Source organism: Equus przewalskii, chromosome 3, assembly GCF_037783145.1.
Source record: "Equus przewalskii isolate Varuska chromosome 3, EquPr2, whole genome shotgun sequence".
NCBI classification, from domain to species: domain Eukaryota; kingdom Metazoa; phylum Chordata; class Mammalia; order Perissodactyla; family Equidae; genus Equus; species Equus przewalskii.
Genome location: NC_091833.1, coordinates 67,206,100 through 67,223,013, shown reverse-complemented (window position 1 = coordinate 67,223,013; position 16,914 = coordinate 67,206,100). Strand labels below are relative to the sequence as shown.

General features: G+C 37.4%; 1 protein-coding gene across 2 annotated transcripts in view; it reads right to left on the bottom strand.

Moving 5' to 3' along the window:
* Nucleotides 1–8,512, bottom strand: part of CENPC (centromere protein C) — a 76,885-nt gene extending 68,373 nt beyond the window's left edge. The window contains exons 1-4 of one of the 2 annotated variants that reach the window (XM_070612798.1): nt 8,203–8,512; nt 4,947–4,993; nt 3,767–3,788; nt 2,908–3,002 (exon numbers count right to left, since the gene is read on the bottom strand). Coding sequence is in view for 1 of the 2 variants with exons in the window: in XM_070612797.1 (XP_070468898.1) it covers nt 2,908–3,002; nt 3,718–3,788; nt 4,947–4,993; nt 8,203–8,220 (231 nt within the window). In the remaining variant the exon portion in view is untranslated. Of the gene's footprint in view, nt 1–2,907; nt 3,003–3,717; nt 3,789–4,946; nt 4,994–8,202 lie in introns of both variants that reach the window. The other variant, XM_070612797.1, reaches the window with a different exon arrangement.
* Nucleotides 8,513–16,914: the final 8,402 nt, after the last annotated feature.

The following is a 16,914-nucleotide window of genomic DNA, read 5'->3' as shown; positions in this document are numbered from 1 at the left end:
AAAGAAAAAGGAAGATTTGGGAACCAAGAAATATGAGCTGCAATACAGGAGAAAAGAAAAGGGAATTCCCTGTATGATAAAGGGAAATCACATGGCAACGACCTTTGTGACAGGCCTAAGGATGAACAGGAGCAAAACACAAAGGGTAGAGAGAGAGAGATCCAGGAGGCATATCTTCAGAAAAAAACTGAAAATGATAAATTACTTATGTGTCTACAGACACTAAGACATTTATTATTCGGTCACAGAAATTGGTGATAAATTAGTCATAATGCACAAAAAATCCACAAACGGAAAAACCAAGACAATTAAATCAAGAGAAAACTAAGATACAAGAAATGGTTAAACAAACTGTGGTACATCCATACCATGGAATACCACTCAGCAATAAAAAGAAATGAATTACTGAAACACACAAAAACCTAGATGAATTTCCAAAGAATTATCCTGAGTGAAAAAGTCAACTCCAAAAAGTTATACACTCTATGATTCCATTTAAACATCCTTTAAATGACAAAATTGTAGAAATGGAGAATAAATTAGAAGTTCCAAGGTTTAAGGAGGGGGTGAGGGCAAGAGAGAAGTATTACTATAAAAGGACAATAAGAGGGGTCCTGTGGTGATGGAATTGTTCTGTATCTTGTTGTTAATATCAATATCCTGGTTATGATACTATATAACAGTTTTCCAAGATGTTAACTTTACAGGAAACTAGGTAAAGGGTAAATGAGTTTGCACCCTATTATTTCTTACAGCTGCTTGTAAATGTACAATTAAGTCAAAATAAAAAGCTTGATCAAAAGAAAAAGGAAGAGGCTCTGGATAATATCTTTCTATAGAGTACGTTCTCTTTTTCTCCTATTAGGCAGATTGGATTAAAATGATCAGCTCCGGGGCCGGCCCGGTGGCCCAGCAGTTAAGCGCGCACGTTCCACTTTGGTGGCCCGGGGTTCGCCGGCCCCAATCCCAGGTGCAGACATTGCACTGCTTGGCACGTCATGCTGTGGTAGGCGTCCCACATATCAGGTAGAGGAAGATGGGCATGGATGTTAGCTCAGGGCCATGTCTTCCTCAGCAAAAAGAGGAGGATTGGCAGAAGTTAGCTCAGGGCTAATCTTCCTCAAAAAAATAAAATAAAATAAAATAAAATGATCAGCTCCCTTCTCGCTCTGAGGACGGAGCTGGGTCAGTTTGAGATAAAATTTTAGTAAGACGCAGTCCACTTGTAGTCTGCCTTCTTCTTCAGAATGAGCTCTCCTGCATAACTGAGAGCCCAATAATTCTCCTTATGCCTGAAAGATTGTGAGATATTCAGTTCAGCCCTTTGGAGGTTTTTGCTTAACTTTTTAGCCTCTTGCCCAGAATGCTTCAAAATCTGTCAAATGCCTCCTTGTGGTGGGCCCCTTTCTGCAGCAGGACTGTGTCTTCCTAGCATAGCAAGACCACATATTTCACTCCACCTTTCTAGCCTAGGGTTTTGCACCACCCCAGAACTTATAAATGTTCTTTAAGGAAAGTGGCTATCCATTTGGGCACCTCTGGACTCCAATTTGTCATGGCATCCCTGCACACCTAAAACAAAGCTCTGCTTTCCCACAGCAGACTCCCTCTATCCGGGCCAATCAAAAACTCAGCTTTTGCCCAAATTTAGCAAAAACCCTTAGGGGAGAAAATGACTAACAATCGTCAACTCATCTTCCAAGGATTCTTCTCTCTTTGGAATTTTAGTTCATCTAGGCCCTGTTGCTTCCACAGCTTCCCATGTCTCTAGAAATATGATTTGTTTGCATTTTATTCTTTAAACTAGCTGTTGCAACAGGAGTGGTGGCCTGCCACAATCTGTTACATACTACCTAGAAGATGAACTTCTGGCATAACCTTGACATCAAAGCCCTACAAGGACATTTTAAGAAAAGGCAGTATTATTCATGAACACAGATGCAAACATCTTAAAAATTAGCAAACCAAATCAAGTTTATCCTAGGAAACTTACAGTTGTGTTAACTTTCAAAAATCAGTGTAATTTATCACATTAAAGGTCTCTCAGTTCTGAAAGAAATAGATCTGTCCTCATTCCTTGGAACCAAAAGGCTATATATGTTTAATTATTTGTTTATATAAGTTTCCAGTAAATGTTATTTCTAGTACTACAATAGTTTTCTCTCCAATTAGTACTGTGCTTTTGAATAATTTGTCTTCAATCATTAGCTTCAAAAACTCCATTTGAGGGGGCCAGCCCTGTGGCCGAGTGGTTAAGTTCGCATGCTCTGCTTCGGCGACCCAGGGTTTCACTGGTTTGGATCCTGGTGTGGACATGGCCACCGCTCATCAGGCCATGCTGAGGCAGTGTCCCACACAGCACAACTAGGAGGACCCATAACTAAAAATACACAACAATGTACTGGGAGGATTTGGGGAGAAAAAAAAAGATTGGCAACAGTTGTTAGCTCAGGTGCCAATCTTAAAAAAAAAAAAAATTCTATTTGAAAGTCTGCTATTTTGTAGAGTTATCCTCTTAAGATATATAATCAATAAAAGACTGATCTCCCTGTATAGCAATTGATTGCCTTCAGTTTTCAAAAAATAACCAAACTTACCAACCTGGATTAGAAACTTAAATAGTTGCCCACTTTCCTAAAAACCTAATTTAAGTATTATTTTAGAAGTAAAAAATGATTGTTATAATTTGATAATTCTAATTCCCAGACCTCCAATTTCAAAACAGGAAATGTCAAATCAAAATTTTCACATAATACCTTTAAATTTCATAGAAAGTCAATGGGAATATAGGATTCCCTTTTAAGAATGAGATTTACAAACAACTTAACTAAAACGTATCTAACTATATTGCGTATTGCTTCACCCATTAAAATATTAAACCTGTACCAGCTTTCCTTTTTGACTTACCTCTTTGCTTGGTGATTTAACACAAAGGTCTTTTGTTTTAGGTGTTAAATAAACCACTGATTTTGTAGAATTTCCGCTAAAATCATTGGCAGGACCTAAAAAGAAAATCAAGAAATTTTTAAAAGCAAAGTATGGTATGAAATCTTTTGGATACATTTAAAAGCAGCCCTACACGACATGTGAAGAAGCCTGTTGACTCTTTAAACCAAATAGCTTAAATGAAGTACAGGCATCAATCCAATAACCAAATGTTCCTAGAAGACCTCAGGAACTGAAAAAGAAGAAATTTCTGAAGAAATACGTGCCGGCCTTCTTTCAGAGCCTGTACAGAAGAGATACTTTTCCACTATCTGTGTTTATTTCTTTGGTTGGCCTATTCTCTTACTCAAATACCCTCTGACACTGACCAACACTTAGAAAAGTTTTTTGCCATAATTCAACATTTCTTTAAAAAGAGGTGTAAATCACGAAACATTATCTCAAGCTCCTCAGTGATCCCAAGAATTCTGCATATTTATTTCCATTACATGAAATACTTTCTCTTGTGCATTTTTATTTATGGACTTCTAGACTACAGAAATCTAGTGTGAACTAAAAGGAATGACAAATTATTCTCATTTTCGCCAGTGTTATCCTCAGTGTACCAGAAGGTACATGAAGGACTGCATGTGTACTCAAAATTCCTGGGAAAATATTTTACACATATTTAAATGCTAGAACATATTTGCTGCATTTGATATAAATTAATATGACAAATTTATATTTTCATCTATCCCAACCCTCAAAGTCCATCTAGAAATGAAGCCTTACTTTCTTCTTCAAAACAGTCTTGTAAGATTTCCAGTATATTCTGGCCTACCTGCATATTAATGTCAGGTGCCCTAATAAGAAGGAAAGAAGGGAAAACGTTAACATATCATTTCTAGAACATATCTGTTATTTACGTCACCATCTACTTTGAAAATTCCATTATCTCCTTATTACAAAAGGTTAATTTACTTAACAGGAAAAATTTCACCTTTACTCTCTGAGGATAAAACCTTTATTCTCTGAGGATAAAATATTTAAGAGTCCAAGAATTCCCAGAAAAGTATGTTAAGTAGTTATGTCATTATCTACATTAACAATTATACTCCTTGATTGAACAGCCACATCTAAAGCTGTTTTAGATTACTGCTGTATCTAAACGGGAATATAAACATTTTTGAACAAATCAAATCAGTCCTGAAACACTTCTTTAATAAAGACTCTACAGTCACAAGTCCTAACAGTTCCAAGTAACATTGTCTTCCCTACAAGCTCTCAAATGCACTTTTGATTCAATACAATTAAGCTGCTAATTTTTTAAATTAAAATTGTATTCAGAAAATTGTAGATTCACATGCAGTTTTAAGAAATAATATAGAGAAGATCCCTTGTTCATTTTATCCAGTTTCCCCTAATGGTAACATTTTACAAAACTATAGTACATACACTATCACAACCACGATACCGATATTGTTAACAATCCACCAATCTTATTCAGATCTCTACAGTTCCACCCGTACTCCTTGGTGTGTTTATGTTTGTGTGTTTGTGTTTAGCACTACACAATTCATCCTATCTGTAGATTCAGGTATCAACACTACAGTCAAGATACTGAACAGTTCCATCACCACAAAGATCCTTCTATTTCCCTTTTATAACCAAATCCACCTTTTCTTTTACCCTCACTGAGTAAGCTGCATCTTTCTAACATTACCATTTAATCCACCCACAGAGTGCTTTCCCCATGACAGTCATTTAGTCAGAACTGAGACCGCCTCTTCCTGATCCACCATTTATCAGGTGAGTTTCTTTTCACACTGCCACTAAGATATTGCATTGCTTGCATTAATATTTCCGTTAATATAAAATAACTAAGGTGACTACACTTAATCAGTGGGCAGAGATACTATTATTTTAGTCAGAGATAATAGTTTTTCCTTTCTTCATTTAAAAATTCTACTTTCTGAAGGTGGGAATAAAAATTATCTTAAAAGCTTAAATACATAAATTACCTGGAAGGTCGGCAAAATCTTCTTCTGTAGTCATTTTTGAGATGATCCTAAAAAAAACGTAAACCATCAATCTAGTTTCCTTGTTTAAAATATATTCAAATATAACTTATCTTAAAGTAATTTTACCCCAACATGAGCATGCCAGAAAATTTAAGTTCTTCATTTATTCATTAAGTATTTGTTAAATGCCTATTATACTACTATAAAGAGGAATTCTTGTAGATGAAGTGAAAGAGAACTTGCCTCATATCCAGTTTCTAAAGCTATGCTTGTACTATTTCCTCACCCTGGGATTTATTCCATCTTCTTCCTCCTCTTCTTCTACTTCCTGCTATACCTTTTCCACCAACAAAATCCTATCTGAGCTTCCAATAATTCAAGTTGATTGACTAACAATATCTACCTACCTCCTTCCCCTGCAGGGAGATCCCTCTAAAATCACAGTAAAGAACTAAAATGGCATAAAATAACAATAACAAAGAGAATGGCAGAGAGGACCATCTGTGGACAAATAACTTTTACAAATTTTTCGAAGATGGAAAATAAATGAAGTGTGATAACAGATGAAACAGAACAAAGGCAGTAGTAGCAGCCTAGAGTAAGATCAGAGGATACTATCCTAGATGAGGAGTGAAGCTGATCTGCCCAGGAGAAAACCATAACTATGCAGAACTAGGAAATTCAAGATCTGAAGGAGCAAAAGAGTGAGAAAAAATAAAAACAGAACAATTAAAAGAATACCTATATACAGAACAATAGACCTGCCCCTATCCCGAGAAACACAGAGTTCAAAAACAGTATTCTATTGTCTCAGTCTTAAATATCACCAGCATCTATGGATCACCAGACATTTTAAAGTCTCTAAAACAAAAGAGAAAAATCAAGACATAAATTTTAAAAAAGTTATTTCAGGCATTTGAAATATGAACTGTGATCAAGAGAATGAGAACATAAGCCACAGACCAGAAGAAAATACTTGCAAAAGACACATCTGACAAGGAGTGTTATCCAAAATATACAAACTCTTAAAACTCAACAAACAGGAAAAAAAGCTACCCAATTAAAAAACAAACGGGCCAAAAATCTTCACACACAACACACCTAAAAAGACATACAGATAACGAAAAAGCATACGAAAAGATGCTCCACACCATTTCCATCATCAGAGAAATGCAAACTAAACAACGTGATACCACTACAAATCTATTAGAATGGCCAAAATCTGGAACAATGACAACTCCAAAAGCTCATGAGGAAGCAGAGCAACAGGAAATCTCATTCATTTAGAATGCTAAATGGTACAGCCACTTTGGAGGACAGTTTGGTGGTTTCTTACAAAACTAAACATACTCTTACCATATGACCATATCACCATATCACGCTCCTTGGTATTTACCCAAAGAGCTGGCAACTTACGTCCACACAACAACCTGCACACAGATGTTTATAGCAACTTTACTCATAACTGCAAAAACTTGGAAGCAATCAAGTTCTTCTTTTTAAAATTTTTTTATTGCAGTAACATTCATTTATAACATTATATAAATTTCAGGTGTACATCATAATATATTTCGATTCCTGTATAGATTACATCATGTTCACCACCCAAAGACTATGACACTCCATCACCACACACATGTGCCTAATCACCCCTCTCACTCTCCTCCCTCCGCGCTTCCCCTCTGGTAACCACCAATCCAATCTGTCTCTATGTGATTGTTTGTTGTTGTTTTTATGTTCTACTTAGGAGTGAGTTCATATGGTATTTGACTTTCTCCCTCTGACTTATTTTGCTTAGCATAACACCCTCAAGGGCCATCCATGGGAAGCAACCAAGTTCTGTTCTTCACTAGGTGAATGGATAAATTGTGGTACATCTAGATAACAGAATACCATTCACTGCTAAAAAGAAATGAGCTATCAAGCAACAAAAAAACACAGAGGAAGCTTAAATGCATAACACTAAGTAAAAGAAGCCAATCTGAAAAGGCTACATACTGTATGATTCCAACTATATGATATTCTGGAAAAAGGTAAAACTATGGAGACAGTAAAAAAATCAGTGGTTGCTAGGGCTGAGGGGGGAGGAAGGGATGTACAGGTGGAGCACAGAGGATTTATAGGGCAGTGAAAACACTCTATGCTACCACGTCATTACAGATGGATAAACCTCATTGATGGATAAATGTCATTAGACATTTGTCCAAATCCACAGAATATACACCATCAAAAGTAAACCCTAATGTAAACTATGGACTTTGGGTGATAATGATGTGTCAGTGTAGGTTCATCAATTATAACAAATATATTACTCTGGTGGGGATGTTGACAACCAGCTAGGCATGTGCAGAGGCGAGAGGTCTATGGGCAGTCTCTGTATCTGCCTCTTAATTTTACTATGAACCTAAAACTGCTCTAAAAATTAAAATAAATTTTTTTAAAAACTGCTCTTAAAAAAAATGAACTGTGGGCATTTAGTAAATTTTATGCCTCTTCACTTCTCCAAATGAAAATAGCTTTATTCCTTTTTTAAAAATTATATATAATGTAAACAATGTATGTGCTCACAGTAAAAAGTACACTCTATACCACCCTTGCATACATCTCTTTACGCACACAAGCAAACATATATAACTTTACATAAATGGGAGGCCGTCAACGCCGAGGATTTTCTTAAAGGGCACATAAAGTAGAAAACACAAGTTTAGGATGGGGCTAATAGTGAGTTGTATAATACACAGTAACCATAAGCGAAGTTTGAAATACACAACAGTGAACATCGAGGGAGTCCAGCAACATGGAAACAAAAACTGAGTTCGCGCCCCGGGCAGTATTCACAGTTAGCACCTTTTAATAGCTGTCTGTCAGAAAACTTTATCAATAACAGATGCTCCAGAACACTGCAAGCCTGAAGCTAAGGCATACGTTTAAGGCCTTTCAATACTTCTGTGGACAGAAAATTATTTGGAAGACTAGGAACTGGAGCTCGGCTAAAAAGTAGAAATCACAAGACTCTCTGAAGAGAAGGATGCCGTCACAACCGAAATTACAAGAAACCTTGAGGAAACAAGTAAACAAGTCCATTAACTCGGTCTATCGGCACACGCTCACTTTTGATCTCAAAATTTTCGCGCGCTTTCCCCACGGAATCCCCCGAGAAGCGCCAGCACCGGCCCAACGTTCATTCTCCCCCGCCTCGGCCCGAGCGCCAATCGGCCGGCCCCCACCAGCCGCAGCGGCCGCGGCCCGCACTTACCAGCCCCGAGTCCGCCATGTTGCGGCCCGGCTCCGCCCGCGAAGGGGGTTGGGGGCGGAAGCCAACCTCGGCCGCGGCTCGAGGAAGACTGGCGCGGACCGCGTCGCGGGAAGAGAAGCCAGGCGGCGACCCAGGAGCGGCCCTGAGGTGGGAGGCACCCGCAGCGAGAGCGCCTCAAGCCAACAAGCGCGCACCCCCGGGGCTCGCCGCCCATTGGCTCGGCGCTCCACAAACACCGACGGCCCGCTCTCTCTGCGGTTTGAAATGGGCTGCACATGCGCAGAACGGGCCTTGCCACCCAATAGGAAGCAAGCCGTTATGGACCCGCCCCCTCACTGTACCCTCCCACTGCCCCGCCCTCCCCGGCCCCGCCCTCTCTTCCTCCTGTAACCCCGGGCGCCTTTCTTCGTCTTACTCGGTCTCGTCCTCCTTTTCTTCGCCGACCCGGCTGCTGGGCGTAAAGCTGGGCTTTTACTTAGCAGGCACGATCTTGGGAACGGCCTTTGCCCCTTGAGCCCAGTGTAAAACTTCTTAGCGGTTCGATTACAGAGTATAACGTAATACTTGGGGTCCTGCTGGTGGTGTAGTGGTTAACTTCGCGCGCTCTGCTTGGGTGGCTGGGTTCACCTGTCCCCATCCTGGGGCGCACCTACCTACACACCCGCTCATCAAGCAATGCTGTAGTGGCCTCCCACGTTCAAAATAGAGGAGGATTGGCACAGATCTTAGCTCAGCTACAATCGTCCTCACCAAAAAAGAAAAAGTAATACTTGGAAGGATAAGAGGTAGAAATTGCGGAAGTCCTTTGAAGATTTCCCTGTGCAGGCTCGTTAGCCACACCCAGCCAGTCTGTGCATCATCTCTGAAAGTAATAAGATGATGATAGCTTGTATTCTTTTTTCAAATGTGTGGGTAATATTTTCATGAAGCATTGCCAGCAAAATGACCTATATAAATATATATCATTTCGGTATGATGTCCTGACAGGAATACTAGATCAAGAGTCTTGAAACCTGCTCAGCCCTTGGTTAGCTATGTCATCTAGACAAATTGTGGCACCATTCTGGGTGTTTCCTTAGTTATGTAATGGAAAAGCTAAATTAGATGCTCCAAAGTCTTCTTCCTATCTGATTCTATGAAACTATGTCCTATTTTTATGACTTAAAAATAATGCAAGGGAATTTTAATCAGACAATATTTATTGAATAAATTCATTAATCAATATTTGAGCTGGTAAATTTTTTTAAACTTGTAATGCTTTAACAAATGTTATCACCTGCTAAGGCCATTTTTTCTTCTTTCTTTTTTTTTTTTTTCCAGTAGGGAAGAGAGGTTACAAATTGACTCTGAAATCAGACAAGCCTAGGTTCAACTCCACTAATTCTGCCATAATGGGCAATTAAACTATTTCTCGATTCCCTTGTCTGTGAAATGGGAATAATATTACAGTTGTTGAGATATTGGATTAATTCCTTTTAAGATCTAGGTGAAATGCCTGGGACATAGTAAGAATTCAACAAATAATTCTATGGGATATTGTTTTACTTGTTCTAGCAGTTTTGCCAATCAGACATTAGAATTTGATGTCGTCACATTTAGAATAGACAATAATAAAAGTAAATGTTTATTGAGTGCATACTATGTGCCAAGTTCTAATCTAAATGCTCTCTATGCAGTAACTTAATTCTTAGAACATTCCTGTGAGAGAAGACAACTAATATCCCAATTTTATAGACAACAAAACTGGGACAGAGTTTAAGTAACTTGCCTAAGATCACGCTATCATTAAATAACAGAACTTAGTATGAAGCCCAGTATTTTGACTCTAGAACTGAGCACTTAATCACTATACTCTTTTTACCTCTCAGTGAGAAATTTTAGCAAGCACAATCATAGACAGAAAATTCCACATGTAAAATTATACCCCCATGCTTCCACTGGAAAAAATAACTCTCAGAGGTATTTTGAGAAACTTGAAATGCGATGGCATACTGGTGTAGCATGCAGGGCACAAAGGATGTTGGCAATGAACTGGTCTGTTCTAGAGAGAAAATGGAGCAGTACCCTTATGAAAACAGAAAGTTATGGAGACTCCCGAGTTCCTGAACATACTTTTCAGTTTCCTCTGCATCTGTCCTAACATTTAATAGCCCCACCATGGTTTCAGCATCCTAAAACAGAGTTGCTAGTTGACGGAGTAATGTTTATAAAACCCAAGTTTGTCATAGAGCCCCTGCCCCCCAAAATACATCAAGATCACTCCTTATGAACTGCTATGACAGCTGACTAAATCTTGAAGTTTTCCATCAAAACTACTTACCTAGGTAGTTGGGGGATGGGGGGTGAGTGTGTGGGCTTATGTATCTGTCTATGGAAGTATGTGTATTAGATGTGTATATGGGAAATAAAGTATCCAGAAATTTAACTTTTAAGGGAAGTGTAACTTTCAGTTACTTATGATTTTATGTAATTTAAAATTTGTAATTGTTAAAACTACTTTAAAGAATATTTTAGACTTTAAAAATTATACTCCCAAAATCAACTTGCTCTAGAAATTTTACCGTAGTTGCAATTATAACTTAAAATTTGCTAAAGGGAATTAAACTTATTTGTATAATTCTGTTTTATTTTTTAATATAAAATTTCAGTTACCTTTTTTTTCACTCTTTACTGCCCAAATGTTGATCCATCTGTTAAACACATTCACTTTAGACCTTTCTGAGAAAACTACCCTCAGACAGAAAGGCTTTACCAAACTGTAATTGCCAAGTTAATAAAGTGTTCTTGCAAAATGTGGATAGGTGGCAGCAACATTCACCAAAAAAAAACCCAAAAAACCAGTTTTACTTCACAGTGGGTCCTTAAGGTCTGCACTGAGTCCTTAATTTTAAAGTGCTGTACAAATTGACTAATCTTTACATTTCCTAAGTTAACTCTGATGTCCACCAAATAATTATGGTATGGGTATTTATTGTCCAAGTTTCTTCACTTACGAGGTTCCGTATAGAAAAAGCAGTCATAGCACAAAAATATTTGCAACTGAACTGACCACTTAAAAATTAGTCTATATTCAACCCCACTCCAACAGCTTAATGTGAGCATCTGTCCTTCCATCATCCCATTGGATCAACATCATTTTTGGGTAAGTCTCACACTGTTTGTCAGATATTATAAAACAGAACAAAGCAAAATACAGTGTTAATTGGTTGCAAAGTGAAAATGAAAATCTTGCAAAAGATGAATGGCTTTATGAGGTTGAGAGTGATACAGAGAAACCTCTCAAATTAAATGCAAAGCCAGTGACAAATGCAGAGTTAGACTAATTAACTTGACAAGCTTGATGATGTCTAAGAGAAACTTGGGATGTCAAAAGTTAAAAAGTGGCCTTTGGAGAACAGATTAGTGGTTACCAGAGGTGAAGGGGATAGGGTGAGGCTGAAAGGGGTAAAGGGGTACATATGTCTTGTGACAGATAAAAACCAGACTTTTAGTGCTGAACACGATGCAGCCTAGAGAGAAAACTTAATATATAATAATGTACAACTGAAATTTACACAATGTTATAAACCAATATGACCTCAATAAAGTAAGTTTTTAAAAAAGCCAGTAATGAAAGGTCACAAATTTTATGAATCCTTTCATAAAAACGTTCATCACTAAGGGCCAGCCTGGTGGTGCAGCAGTTAAGTTTGCATGCTCCACTTTGGTTACCTGGCATTCACTAGTTCGGATCCTGGGTGTGGACCTATGCACTGCTTACCAAGCCATGCTGTGGCAGGCGTCCCACACATAAAGTAGAGGAAGATGGGCACGGTTGTTAGCTCAGGGTCAAACTTCCTCAGCAAAAAGAGGACGATTGGCAGCGGATGTTAGCTCAAGGATAATCTTCCTCAAAATAAAGAAACAAAAATTAATCACTGGCAAATTTATAGAGATTGAAAATAGGTTAGTGGTTGCATAGGGCTGAGTGGTTTGGGAAGAAATGAAGAGTGACTGCTAATGTGTATGGGGTTTCTTTATGGGGTGATGAAAATGTTCTAAAATTGATTGTGGCAATGATTGCACAACCCTGTAAATGTACTAAAAGATGTTGAGGGGGTCAGCCCCATGGCCAAGTGATTAAGTTCACGTGCGCAGCTTCAGTGGCCCAGGGTTTCACCCATTGGGATCCTGGGTGCCGACCTAGCACCACTCATCAAGCCATGCTGATGTGGCGTCCCACGTAGCAGAACTGGAAGGACCTACAAGTAGAATATGCAACTAGGTACTAGCAGGCTTTAGGAAAAGAAGAAAACAAAAAAGATTGGCAACAGATGGTAGCTCAGGTACCAATTTTGTACACATTAAATGGAAAAAAAAATGCAAACCAAAACCACAATATGAACAAATTTCCACTTAGAAAAAAGTTAGATACAATGTTTAAAATCGACAAAAAATTTGATTTCACAAAAGAGATGCAGATGGCAAATAAACACATGAAACAATGCTCAACACCACTATCATTAGGAAATACAGGCTAAACTAAAATAAGACACCAATATACACTTACAAGAATGGCTAAAAAGTTTTTTAAACTGACTGTACAATGCACCAGTAAGGAGAAGGTGCAACTGGTACTCTCATGCATTGATAGTAGGAATGTAAAATGGTACAGATGTTCTGAAAAACTTCCATTTCTTATAAACAAATGACATAGCAATCCCATGCTTGGGTATTTACTGAAGAGAAATGAACACATATCTACACAAGGAATTTAATACAAATGTTTATAGCAATTTTATTCATAATGGACCAAATTGGCAATATGCCCATCAACTAGTGAATGAATAAACAAACTGCAGTACATTCATACAGTGGAATACTACCTGGCAATAAAAACAAACTACTGATATACGCAACAACACAGATGAATCTCGAAAACATTATATTAAATGAAAGAAGCCAGACATCAAAGGCTTTCTGCTGTATAGTTCCATGCGTGTGACAACATAAAGCTATACGAACGGAAATGAGATCAGTGGTTGCCAGAGGATGAAGTCAGCGGGGAGAAGACACTGACCACAATGGGCCTCGAGGGAAATTTCTGTGGTGGTGGAAATAGTGTATGTCTTAATTATAGTGATGGTTACGCGACTATATGTATTTGTCAAAGCTCTTAGAATAGTGGTCCTAAGGAAAGGGTGGCTTTTGCTGTAAATTATACTTCAATAAACCTGACTTGAAAAATTAAGAACATTAGAGAGAGAGACCGAGAAACAAATCAACCAAATGCAATGTGGGAATTTTGATCAGAGTCTGGTTCAAAATAAAAAAGCTATAAATATCATTAAGCAACAGTGAAAACTAAAACATTAATTGATTATTAACTGACAGGAAATTATAAAATCTGAGATGTTATAATGCTATTGCGTCAATGTAAGAGAATGTCCTGATTCTTTTATGTCCTTACTCTTCTAACATATACATATTAAAGTATATGTACATGTATTTTACCCTCATGAGGGGTAAAAGGTCATGTTTGTAAATACATTGAAATGGTTCAGTAAAAAGAAAGAGATACAGTTAAAGTAAATATGGCAAAATGTTAACAACTATTGAACCAATATGGTAGATGTGTAGGTGTTTATTAATACTACTCTTTCAGCTTCTCTGTATGTTTGAAACTTTTTACAGTAAGGTGATGGGCAGAGTGGCATTAATAAAATTGCTGAAGTTCTCAAAAGTTTTGCAAAAGTTTGTTATTCTGCAAAAGTCAAAAGTTAAAATGTTAGCAAATTACCATTGGAGAATTTTATCAGAAAAATTACACTCCAAAAATCAATTTTTTCTAGAAATTATAGCATAGTTGCAATTGTAACTTAAAATTTGCTAAAGTGAAATAAACTTATTTGCATAATTTTGTTTTATCTTTTAATACAAAATTTCAATTATTGTTTTTCCTCTTCACTGCCAAATGTTGGTCCATTTGTTAAGTACATTCACTCCAAGTAGCCTTTTATGACAAAATTATCCCCAGATAGAAAGGCTCTACTATACTGTGTTGCCAAGTTAATACTGTAAAGTGGGCTTGCAATATACAGATAGGTGGCAGCAACGTTCACAAAAAGACAATTTTACCATGCAATGGGACTTAAAGGTCTGCACTGAGTCCTTAATTTTAAAGTGTTATGTAAATTGACTGACCTTCACATTTCTTAAGTTACCTCTGCCAACCATTTAATTCTTAGTTGCAATTATATTCTATTATGTACACATTGTTTCTCTTAACAAGAACACCACAATTACACTGTTCTCTGAGTCTCCATTCTTTATCCTATAGTTTACTTCTAGTCAACATAATTCTTACCTTATAAAGAGGAGTTTTTGTCATTTAAAACACATTTAGATTTTCAAAAGCTTACTACTATAGTTCTGCATTATAGTTTTAACCTTGCAAAGACTTTAATTACTTTGATGGTACTAGGCAAAAATTTAAATAATGTACATTTGTATTTATTGATGTGGAAATGTGCTCTAGATACATTATATGAAAAAATGAAGTTTATGAAACAGCTTGTACAGTATTAACCCAATTACATAAATATATACAAATAGAGAAAAAGTTCCAAAAAATGATGGTACCCATTCAAACAGTGCTAATGGTGGATGGTGGAATAGCATGTGCTTTTCATTTTCTTCTTTATCCCTTTCTGTTTTCTCTTAAATTTATATAAGTAAGTTTTCCATTTATAATAAGAAAAAATATGAAATTATTTAAATTTATGTATAGGATATGATATATAACATGTTTGTAAATTCAAGTGCCTATAGAAATTCATAAAAAATAAAATGCCAAAACTGTAGCTTGCAGACAATACCTAATAGTAAGTGATTTATGAGGTGAAGGAAATAGGAAGATAAGCTGCGAGCAAAGACATGAGGCAGAAATGACGTGCTGTTGACACAGAGGAAATTTGTCAGATATTGTAAAGTGTTCATGTTTGCAAACAGGAACTAGATTATGCAGCACTTTCAATGTTAGAATAACTTTTCGCTTATTCCAATGGACAGTGGAAAACTGTATCAATCAGGGGTTAGTTACAGAATTCATGATGGCTAATTTAGGTTAAAAGGGATCTACTAAGAGGCATTTATCACACTGCAGAACTGAGCCACCAAGAGCCAGCTGCAGCATGCACAGTCAGGAAGCAAAATTGAAAAACTGGGAAGCTGATGCTGATGCTGGAGTCTCCAGAACCATATTGACATTGCCCAATCAGGAAGTCACCACAGTTACAAAACTGCCATGTCAAAGAAGTCACCGCAAATAAGAAGCCTCCATGAGCAGGGAGCTTCCTTATTGCTTCTGGCTCCAGAAGTGCACCATACCTGCCGTGATAGGCATCAGAAAACTCATGTTCCATGCCTTGACTATCCAGGAAACTAGTGATCGATCGAACACTGGGACTTCTGATAACACTGCCACAGAAAAGTCAGATGCCTACAGACCACGAAAAACCAAAGGCAGCATAGGAGTGAATTCTGTCTCCTTTCTGCCTTGCTAATGTTGAATGCATCCCAACTCCAGCTGCAAAGAAGTCTGGGAAATGTTGTTTTTAGCTTTTCAGCCTCTGCAGTATACAATGGCACACCAGAAGAGATTGGACTGAAGGTTCCACCAATCTACCTTATCCCCTAAACAAACACTAACGGACCTTAAATGAAGGGAAGGGGAAGAAAAATGTAGACCTAACTCTTGTATATATTGAATTTGAAATGGTTAAAACTGAATTTATCATTGCTGTATTACTCCCCAAGCTATTTCCCTATCTGAAATTTCCAGTTTCTGTTAAAGCTACTATTATTCTATGATTTACCTCATTTAGACACCTGTAGATGTCCTGTATCTTGGATGTGGCATCCAAGAAATAGTTCTCAGTAGTATAAATGTTTACTACACTACAAAAATAGTGTGGACATATAACTAGAAAAATTCTTTATCATCCTAGAAGGAACTCTTTGTACGCTGTAAACTCTAAGGCTGGCAAATCAAACCACTCGGACAGAGTGACTAACATCACTTCTATAGCAGTCATTCCTCACCACTTTTTTCTGTCCCAAAAGACCTAGTGGGAGTAACCAAAGTTACTAGAGGAGAGAGTATTTTTTAAGAAGTTTAAATTTAAAAGAGCTCTGTTTTGAAGGAACTTTTGTGCTGTGCTGGAGCACATTGATGGTGCTCAATAAATACTTAGCGTTGAATGAACAAATGAAGGAATGAATCTCAAAAGCAATGAAAATCCATTAAAGTGTTTTAAGTGAGGAGCGACTTGATTAGATTGATTTTACATGAATCAGAGCAGGAAGAGTGGAAAGTAGACAACTGCTTAGAAGCCTGTTGTAACTCTTCAGACAAGAAGTCATTTAGTCCATGCCCTCATTTCATAGGTGAGGAAGCTGTGATCTCAGAGAACTTAAGGGGTTTGTTCAGGGTCTCAGAGTTGGTTAGTGGCAAAATTGGCTTCTTTGCCAATGCCCAAACACTTTTCCTACTATATTTCCTTACCTACAAATTCATTATTTAACACCTGAAGCTTGAGATAGCTGTAAGAGGATTTCCGTTGTAATGGTGTAGTGATACAATGATGTTGGAAATTACAGACAGGTCTAACTGGCCAATAATATTTCAGCAGGATTTTTGCATTTTGTACTTTTTTTTAGGGAGACATAATT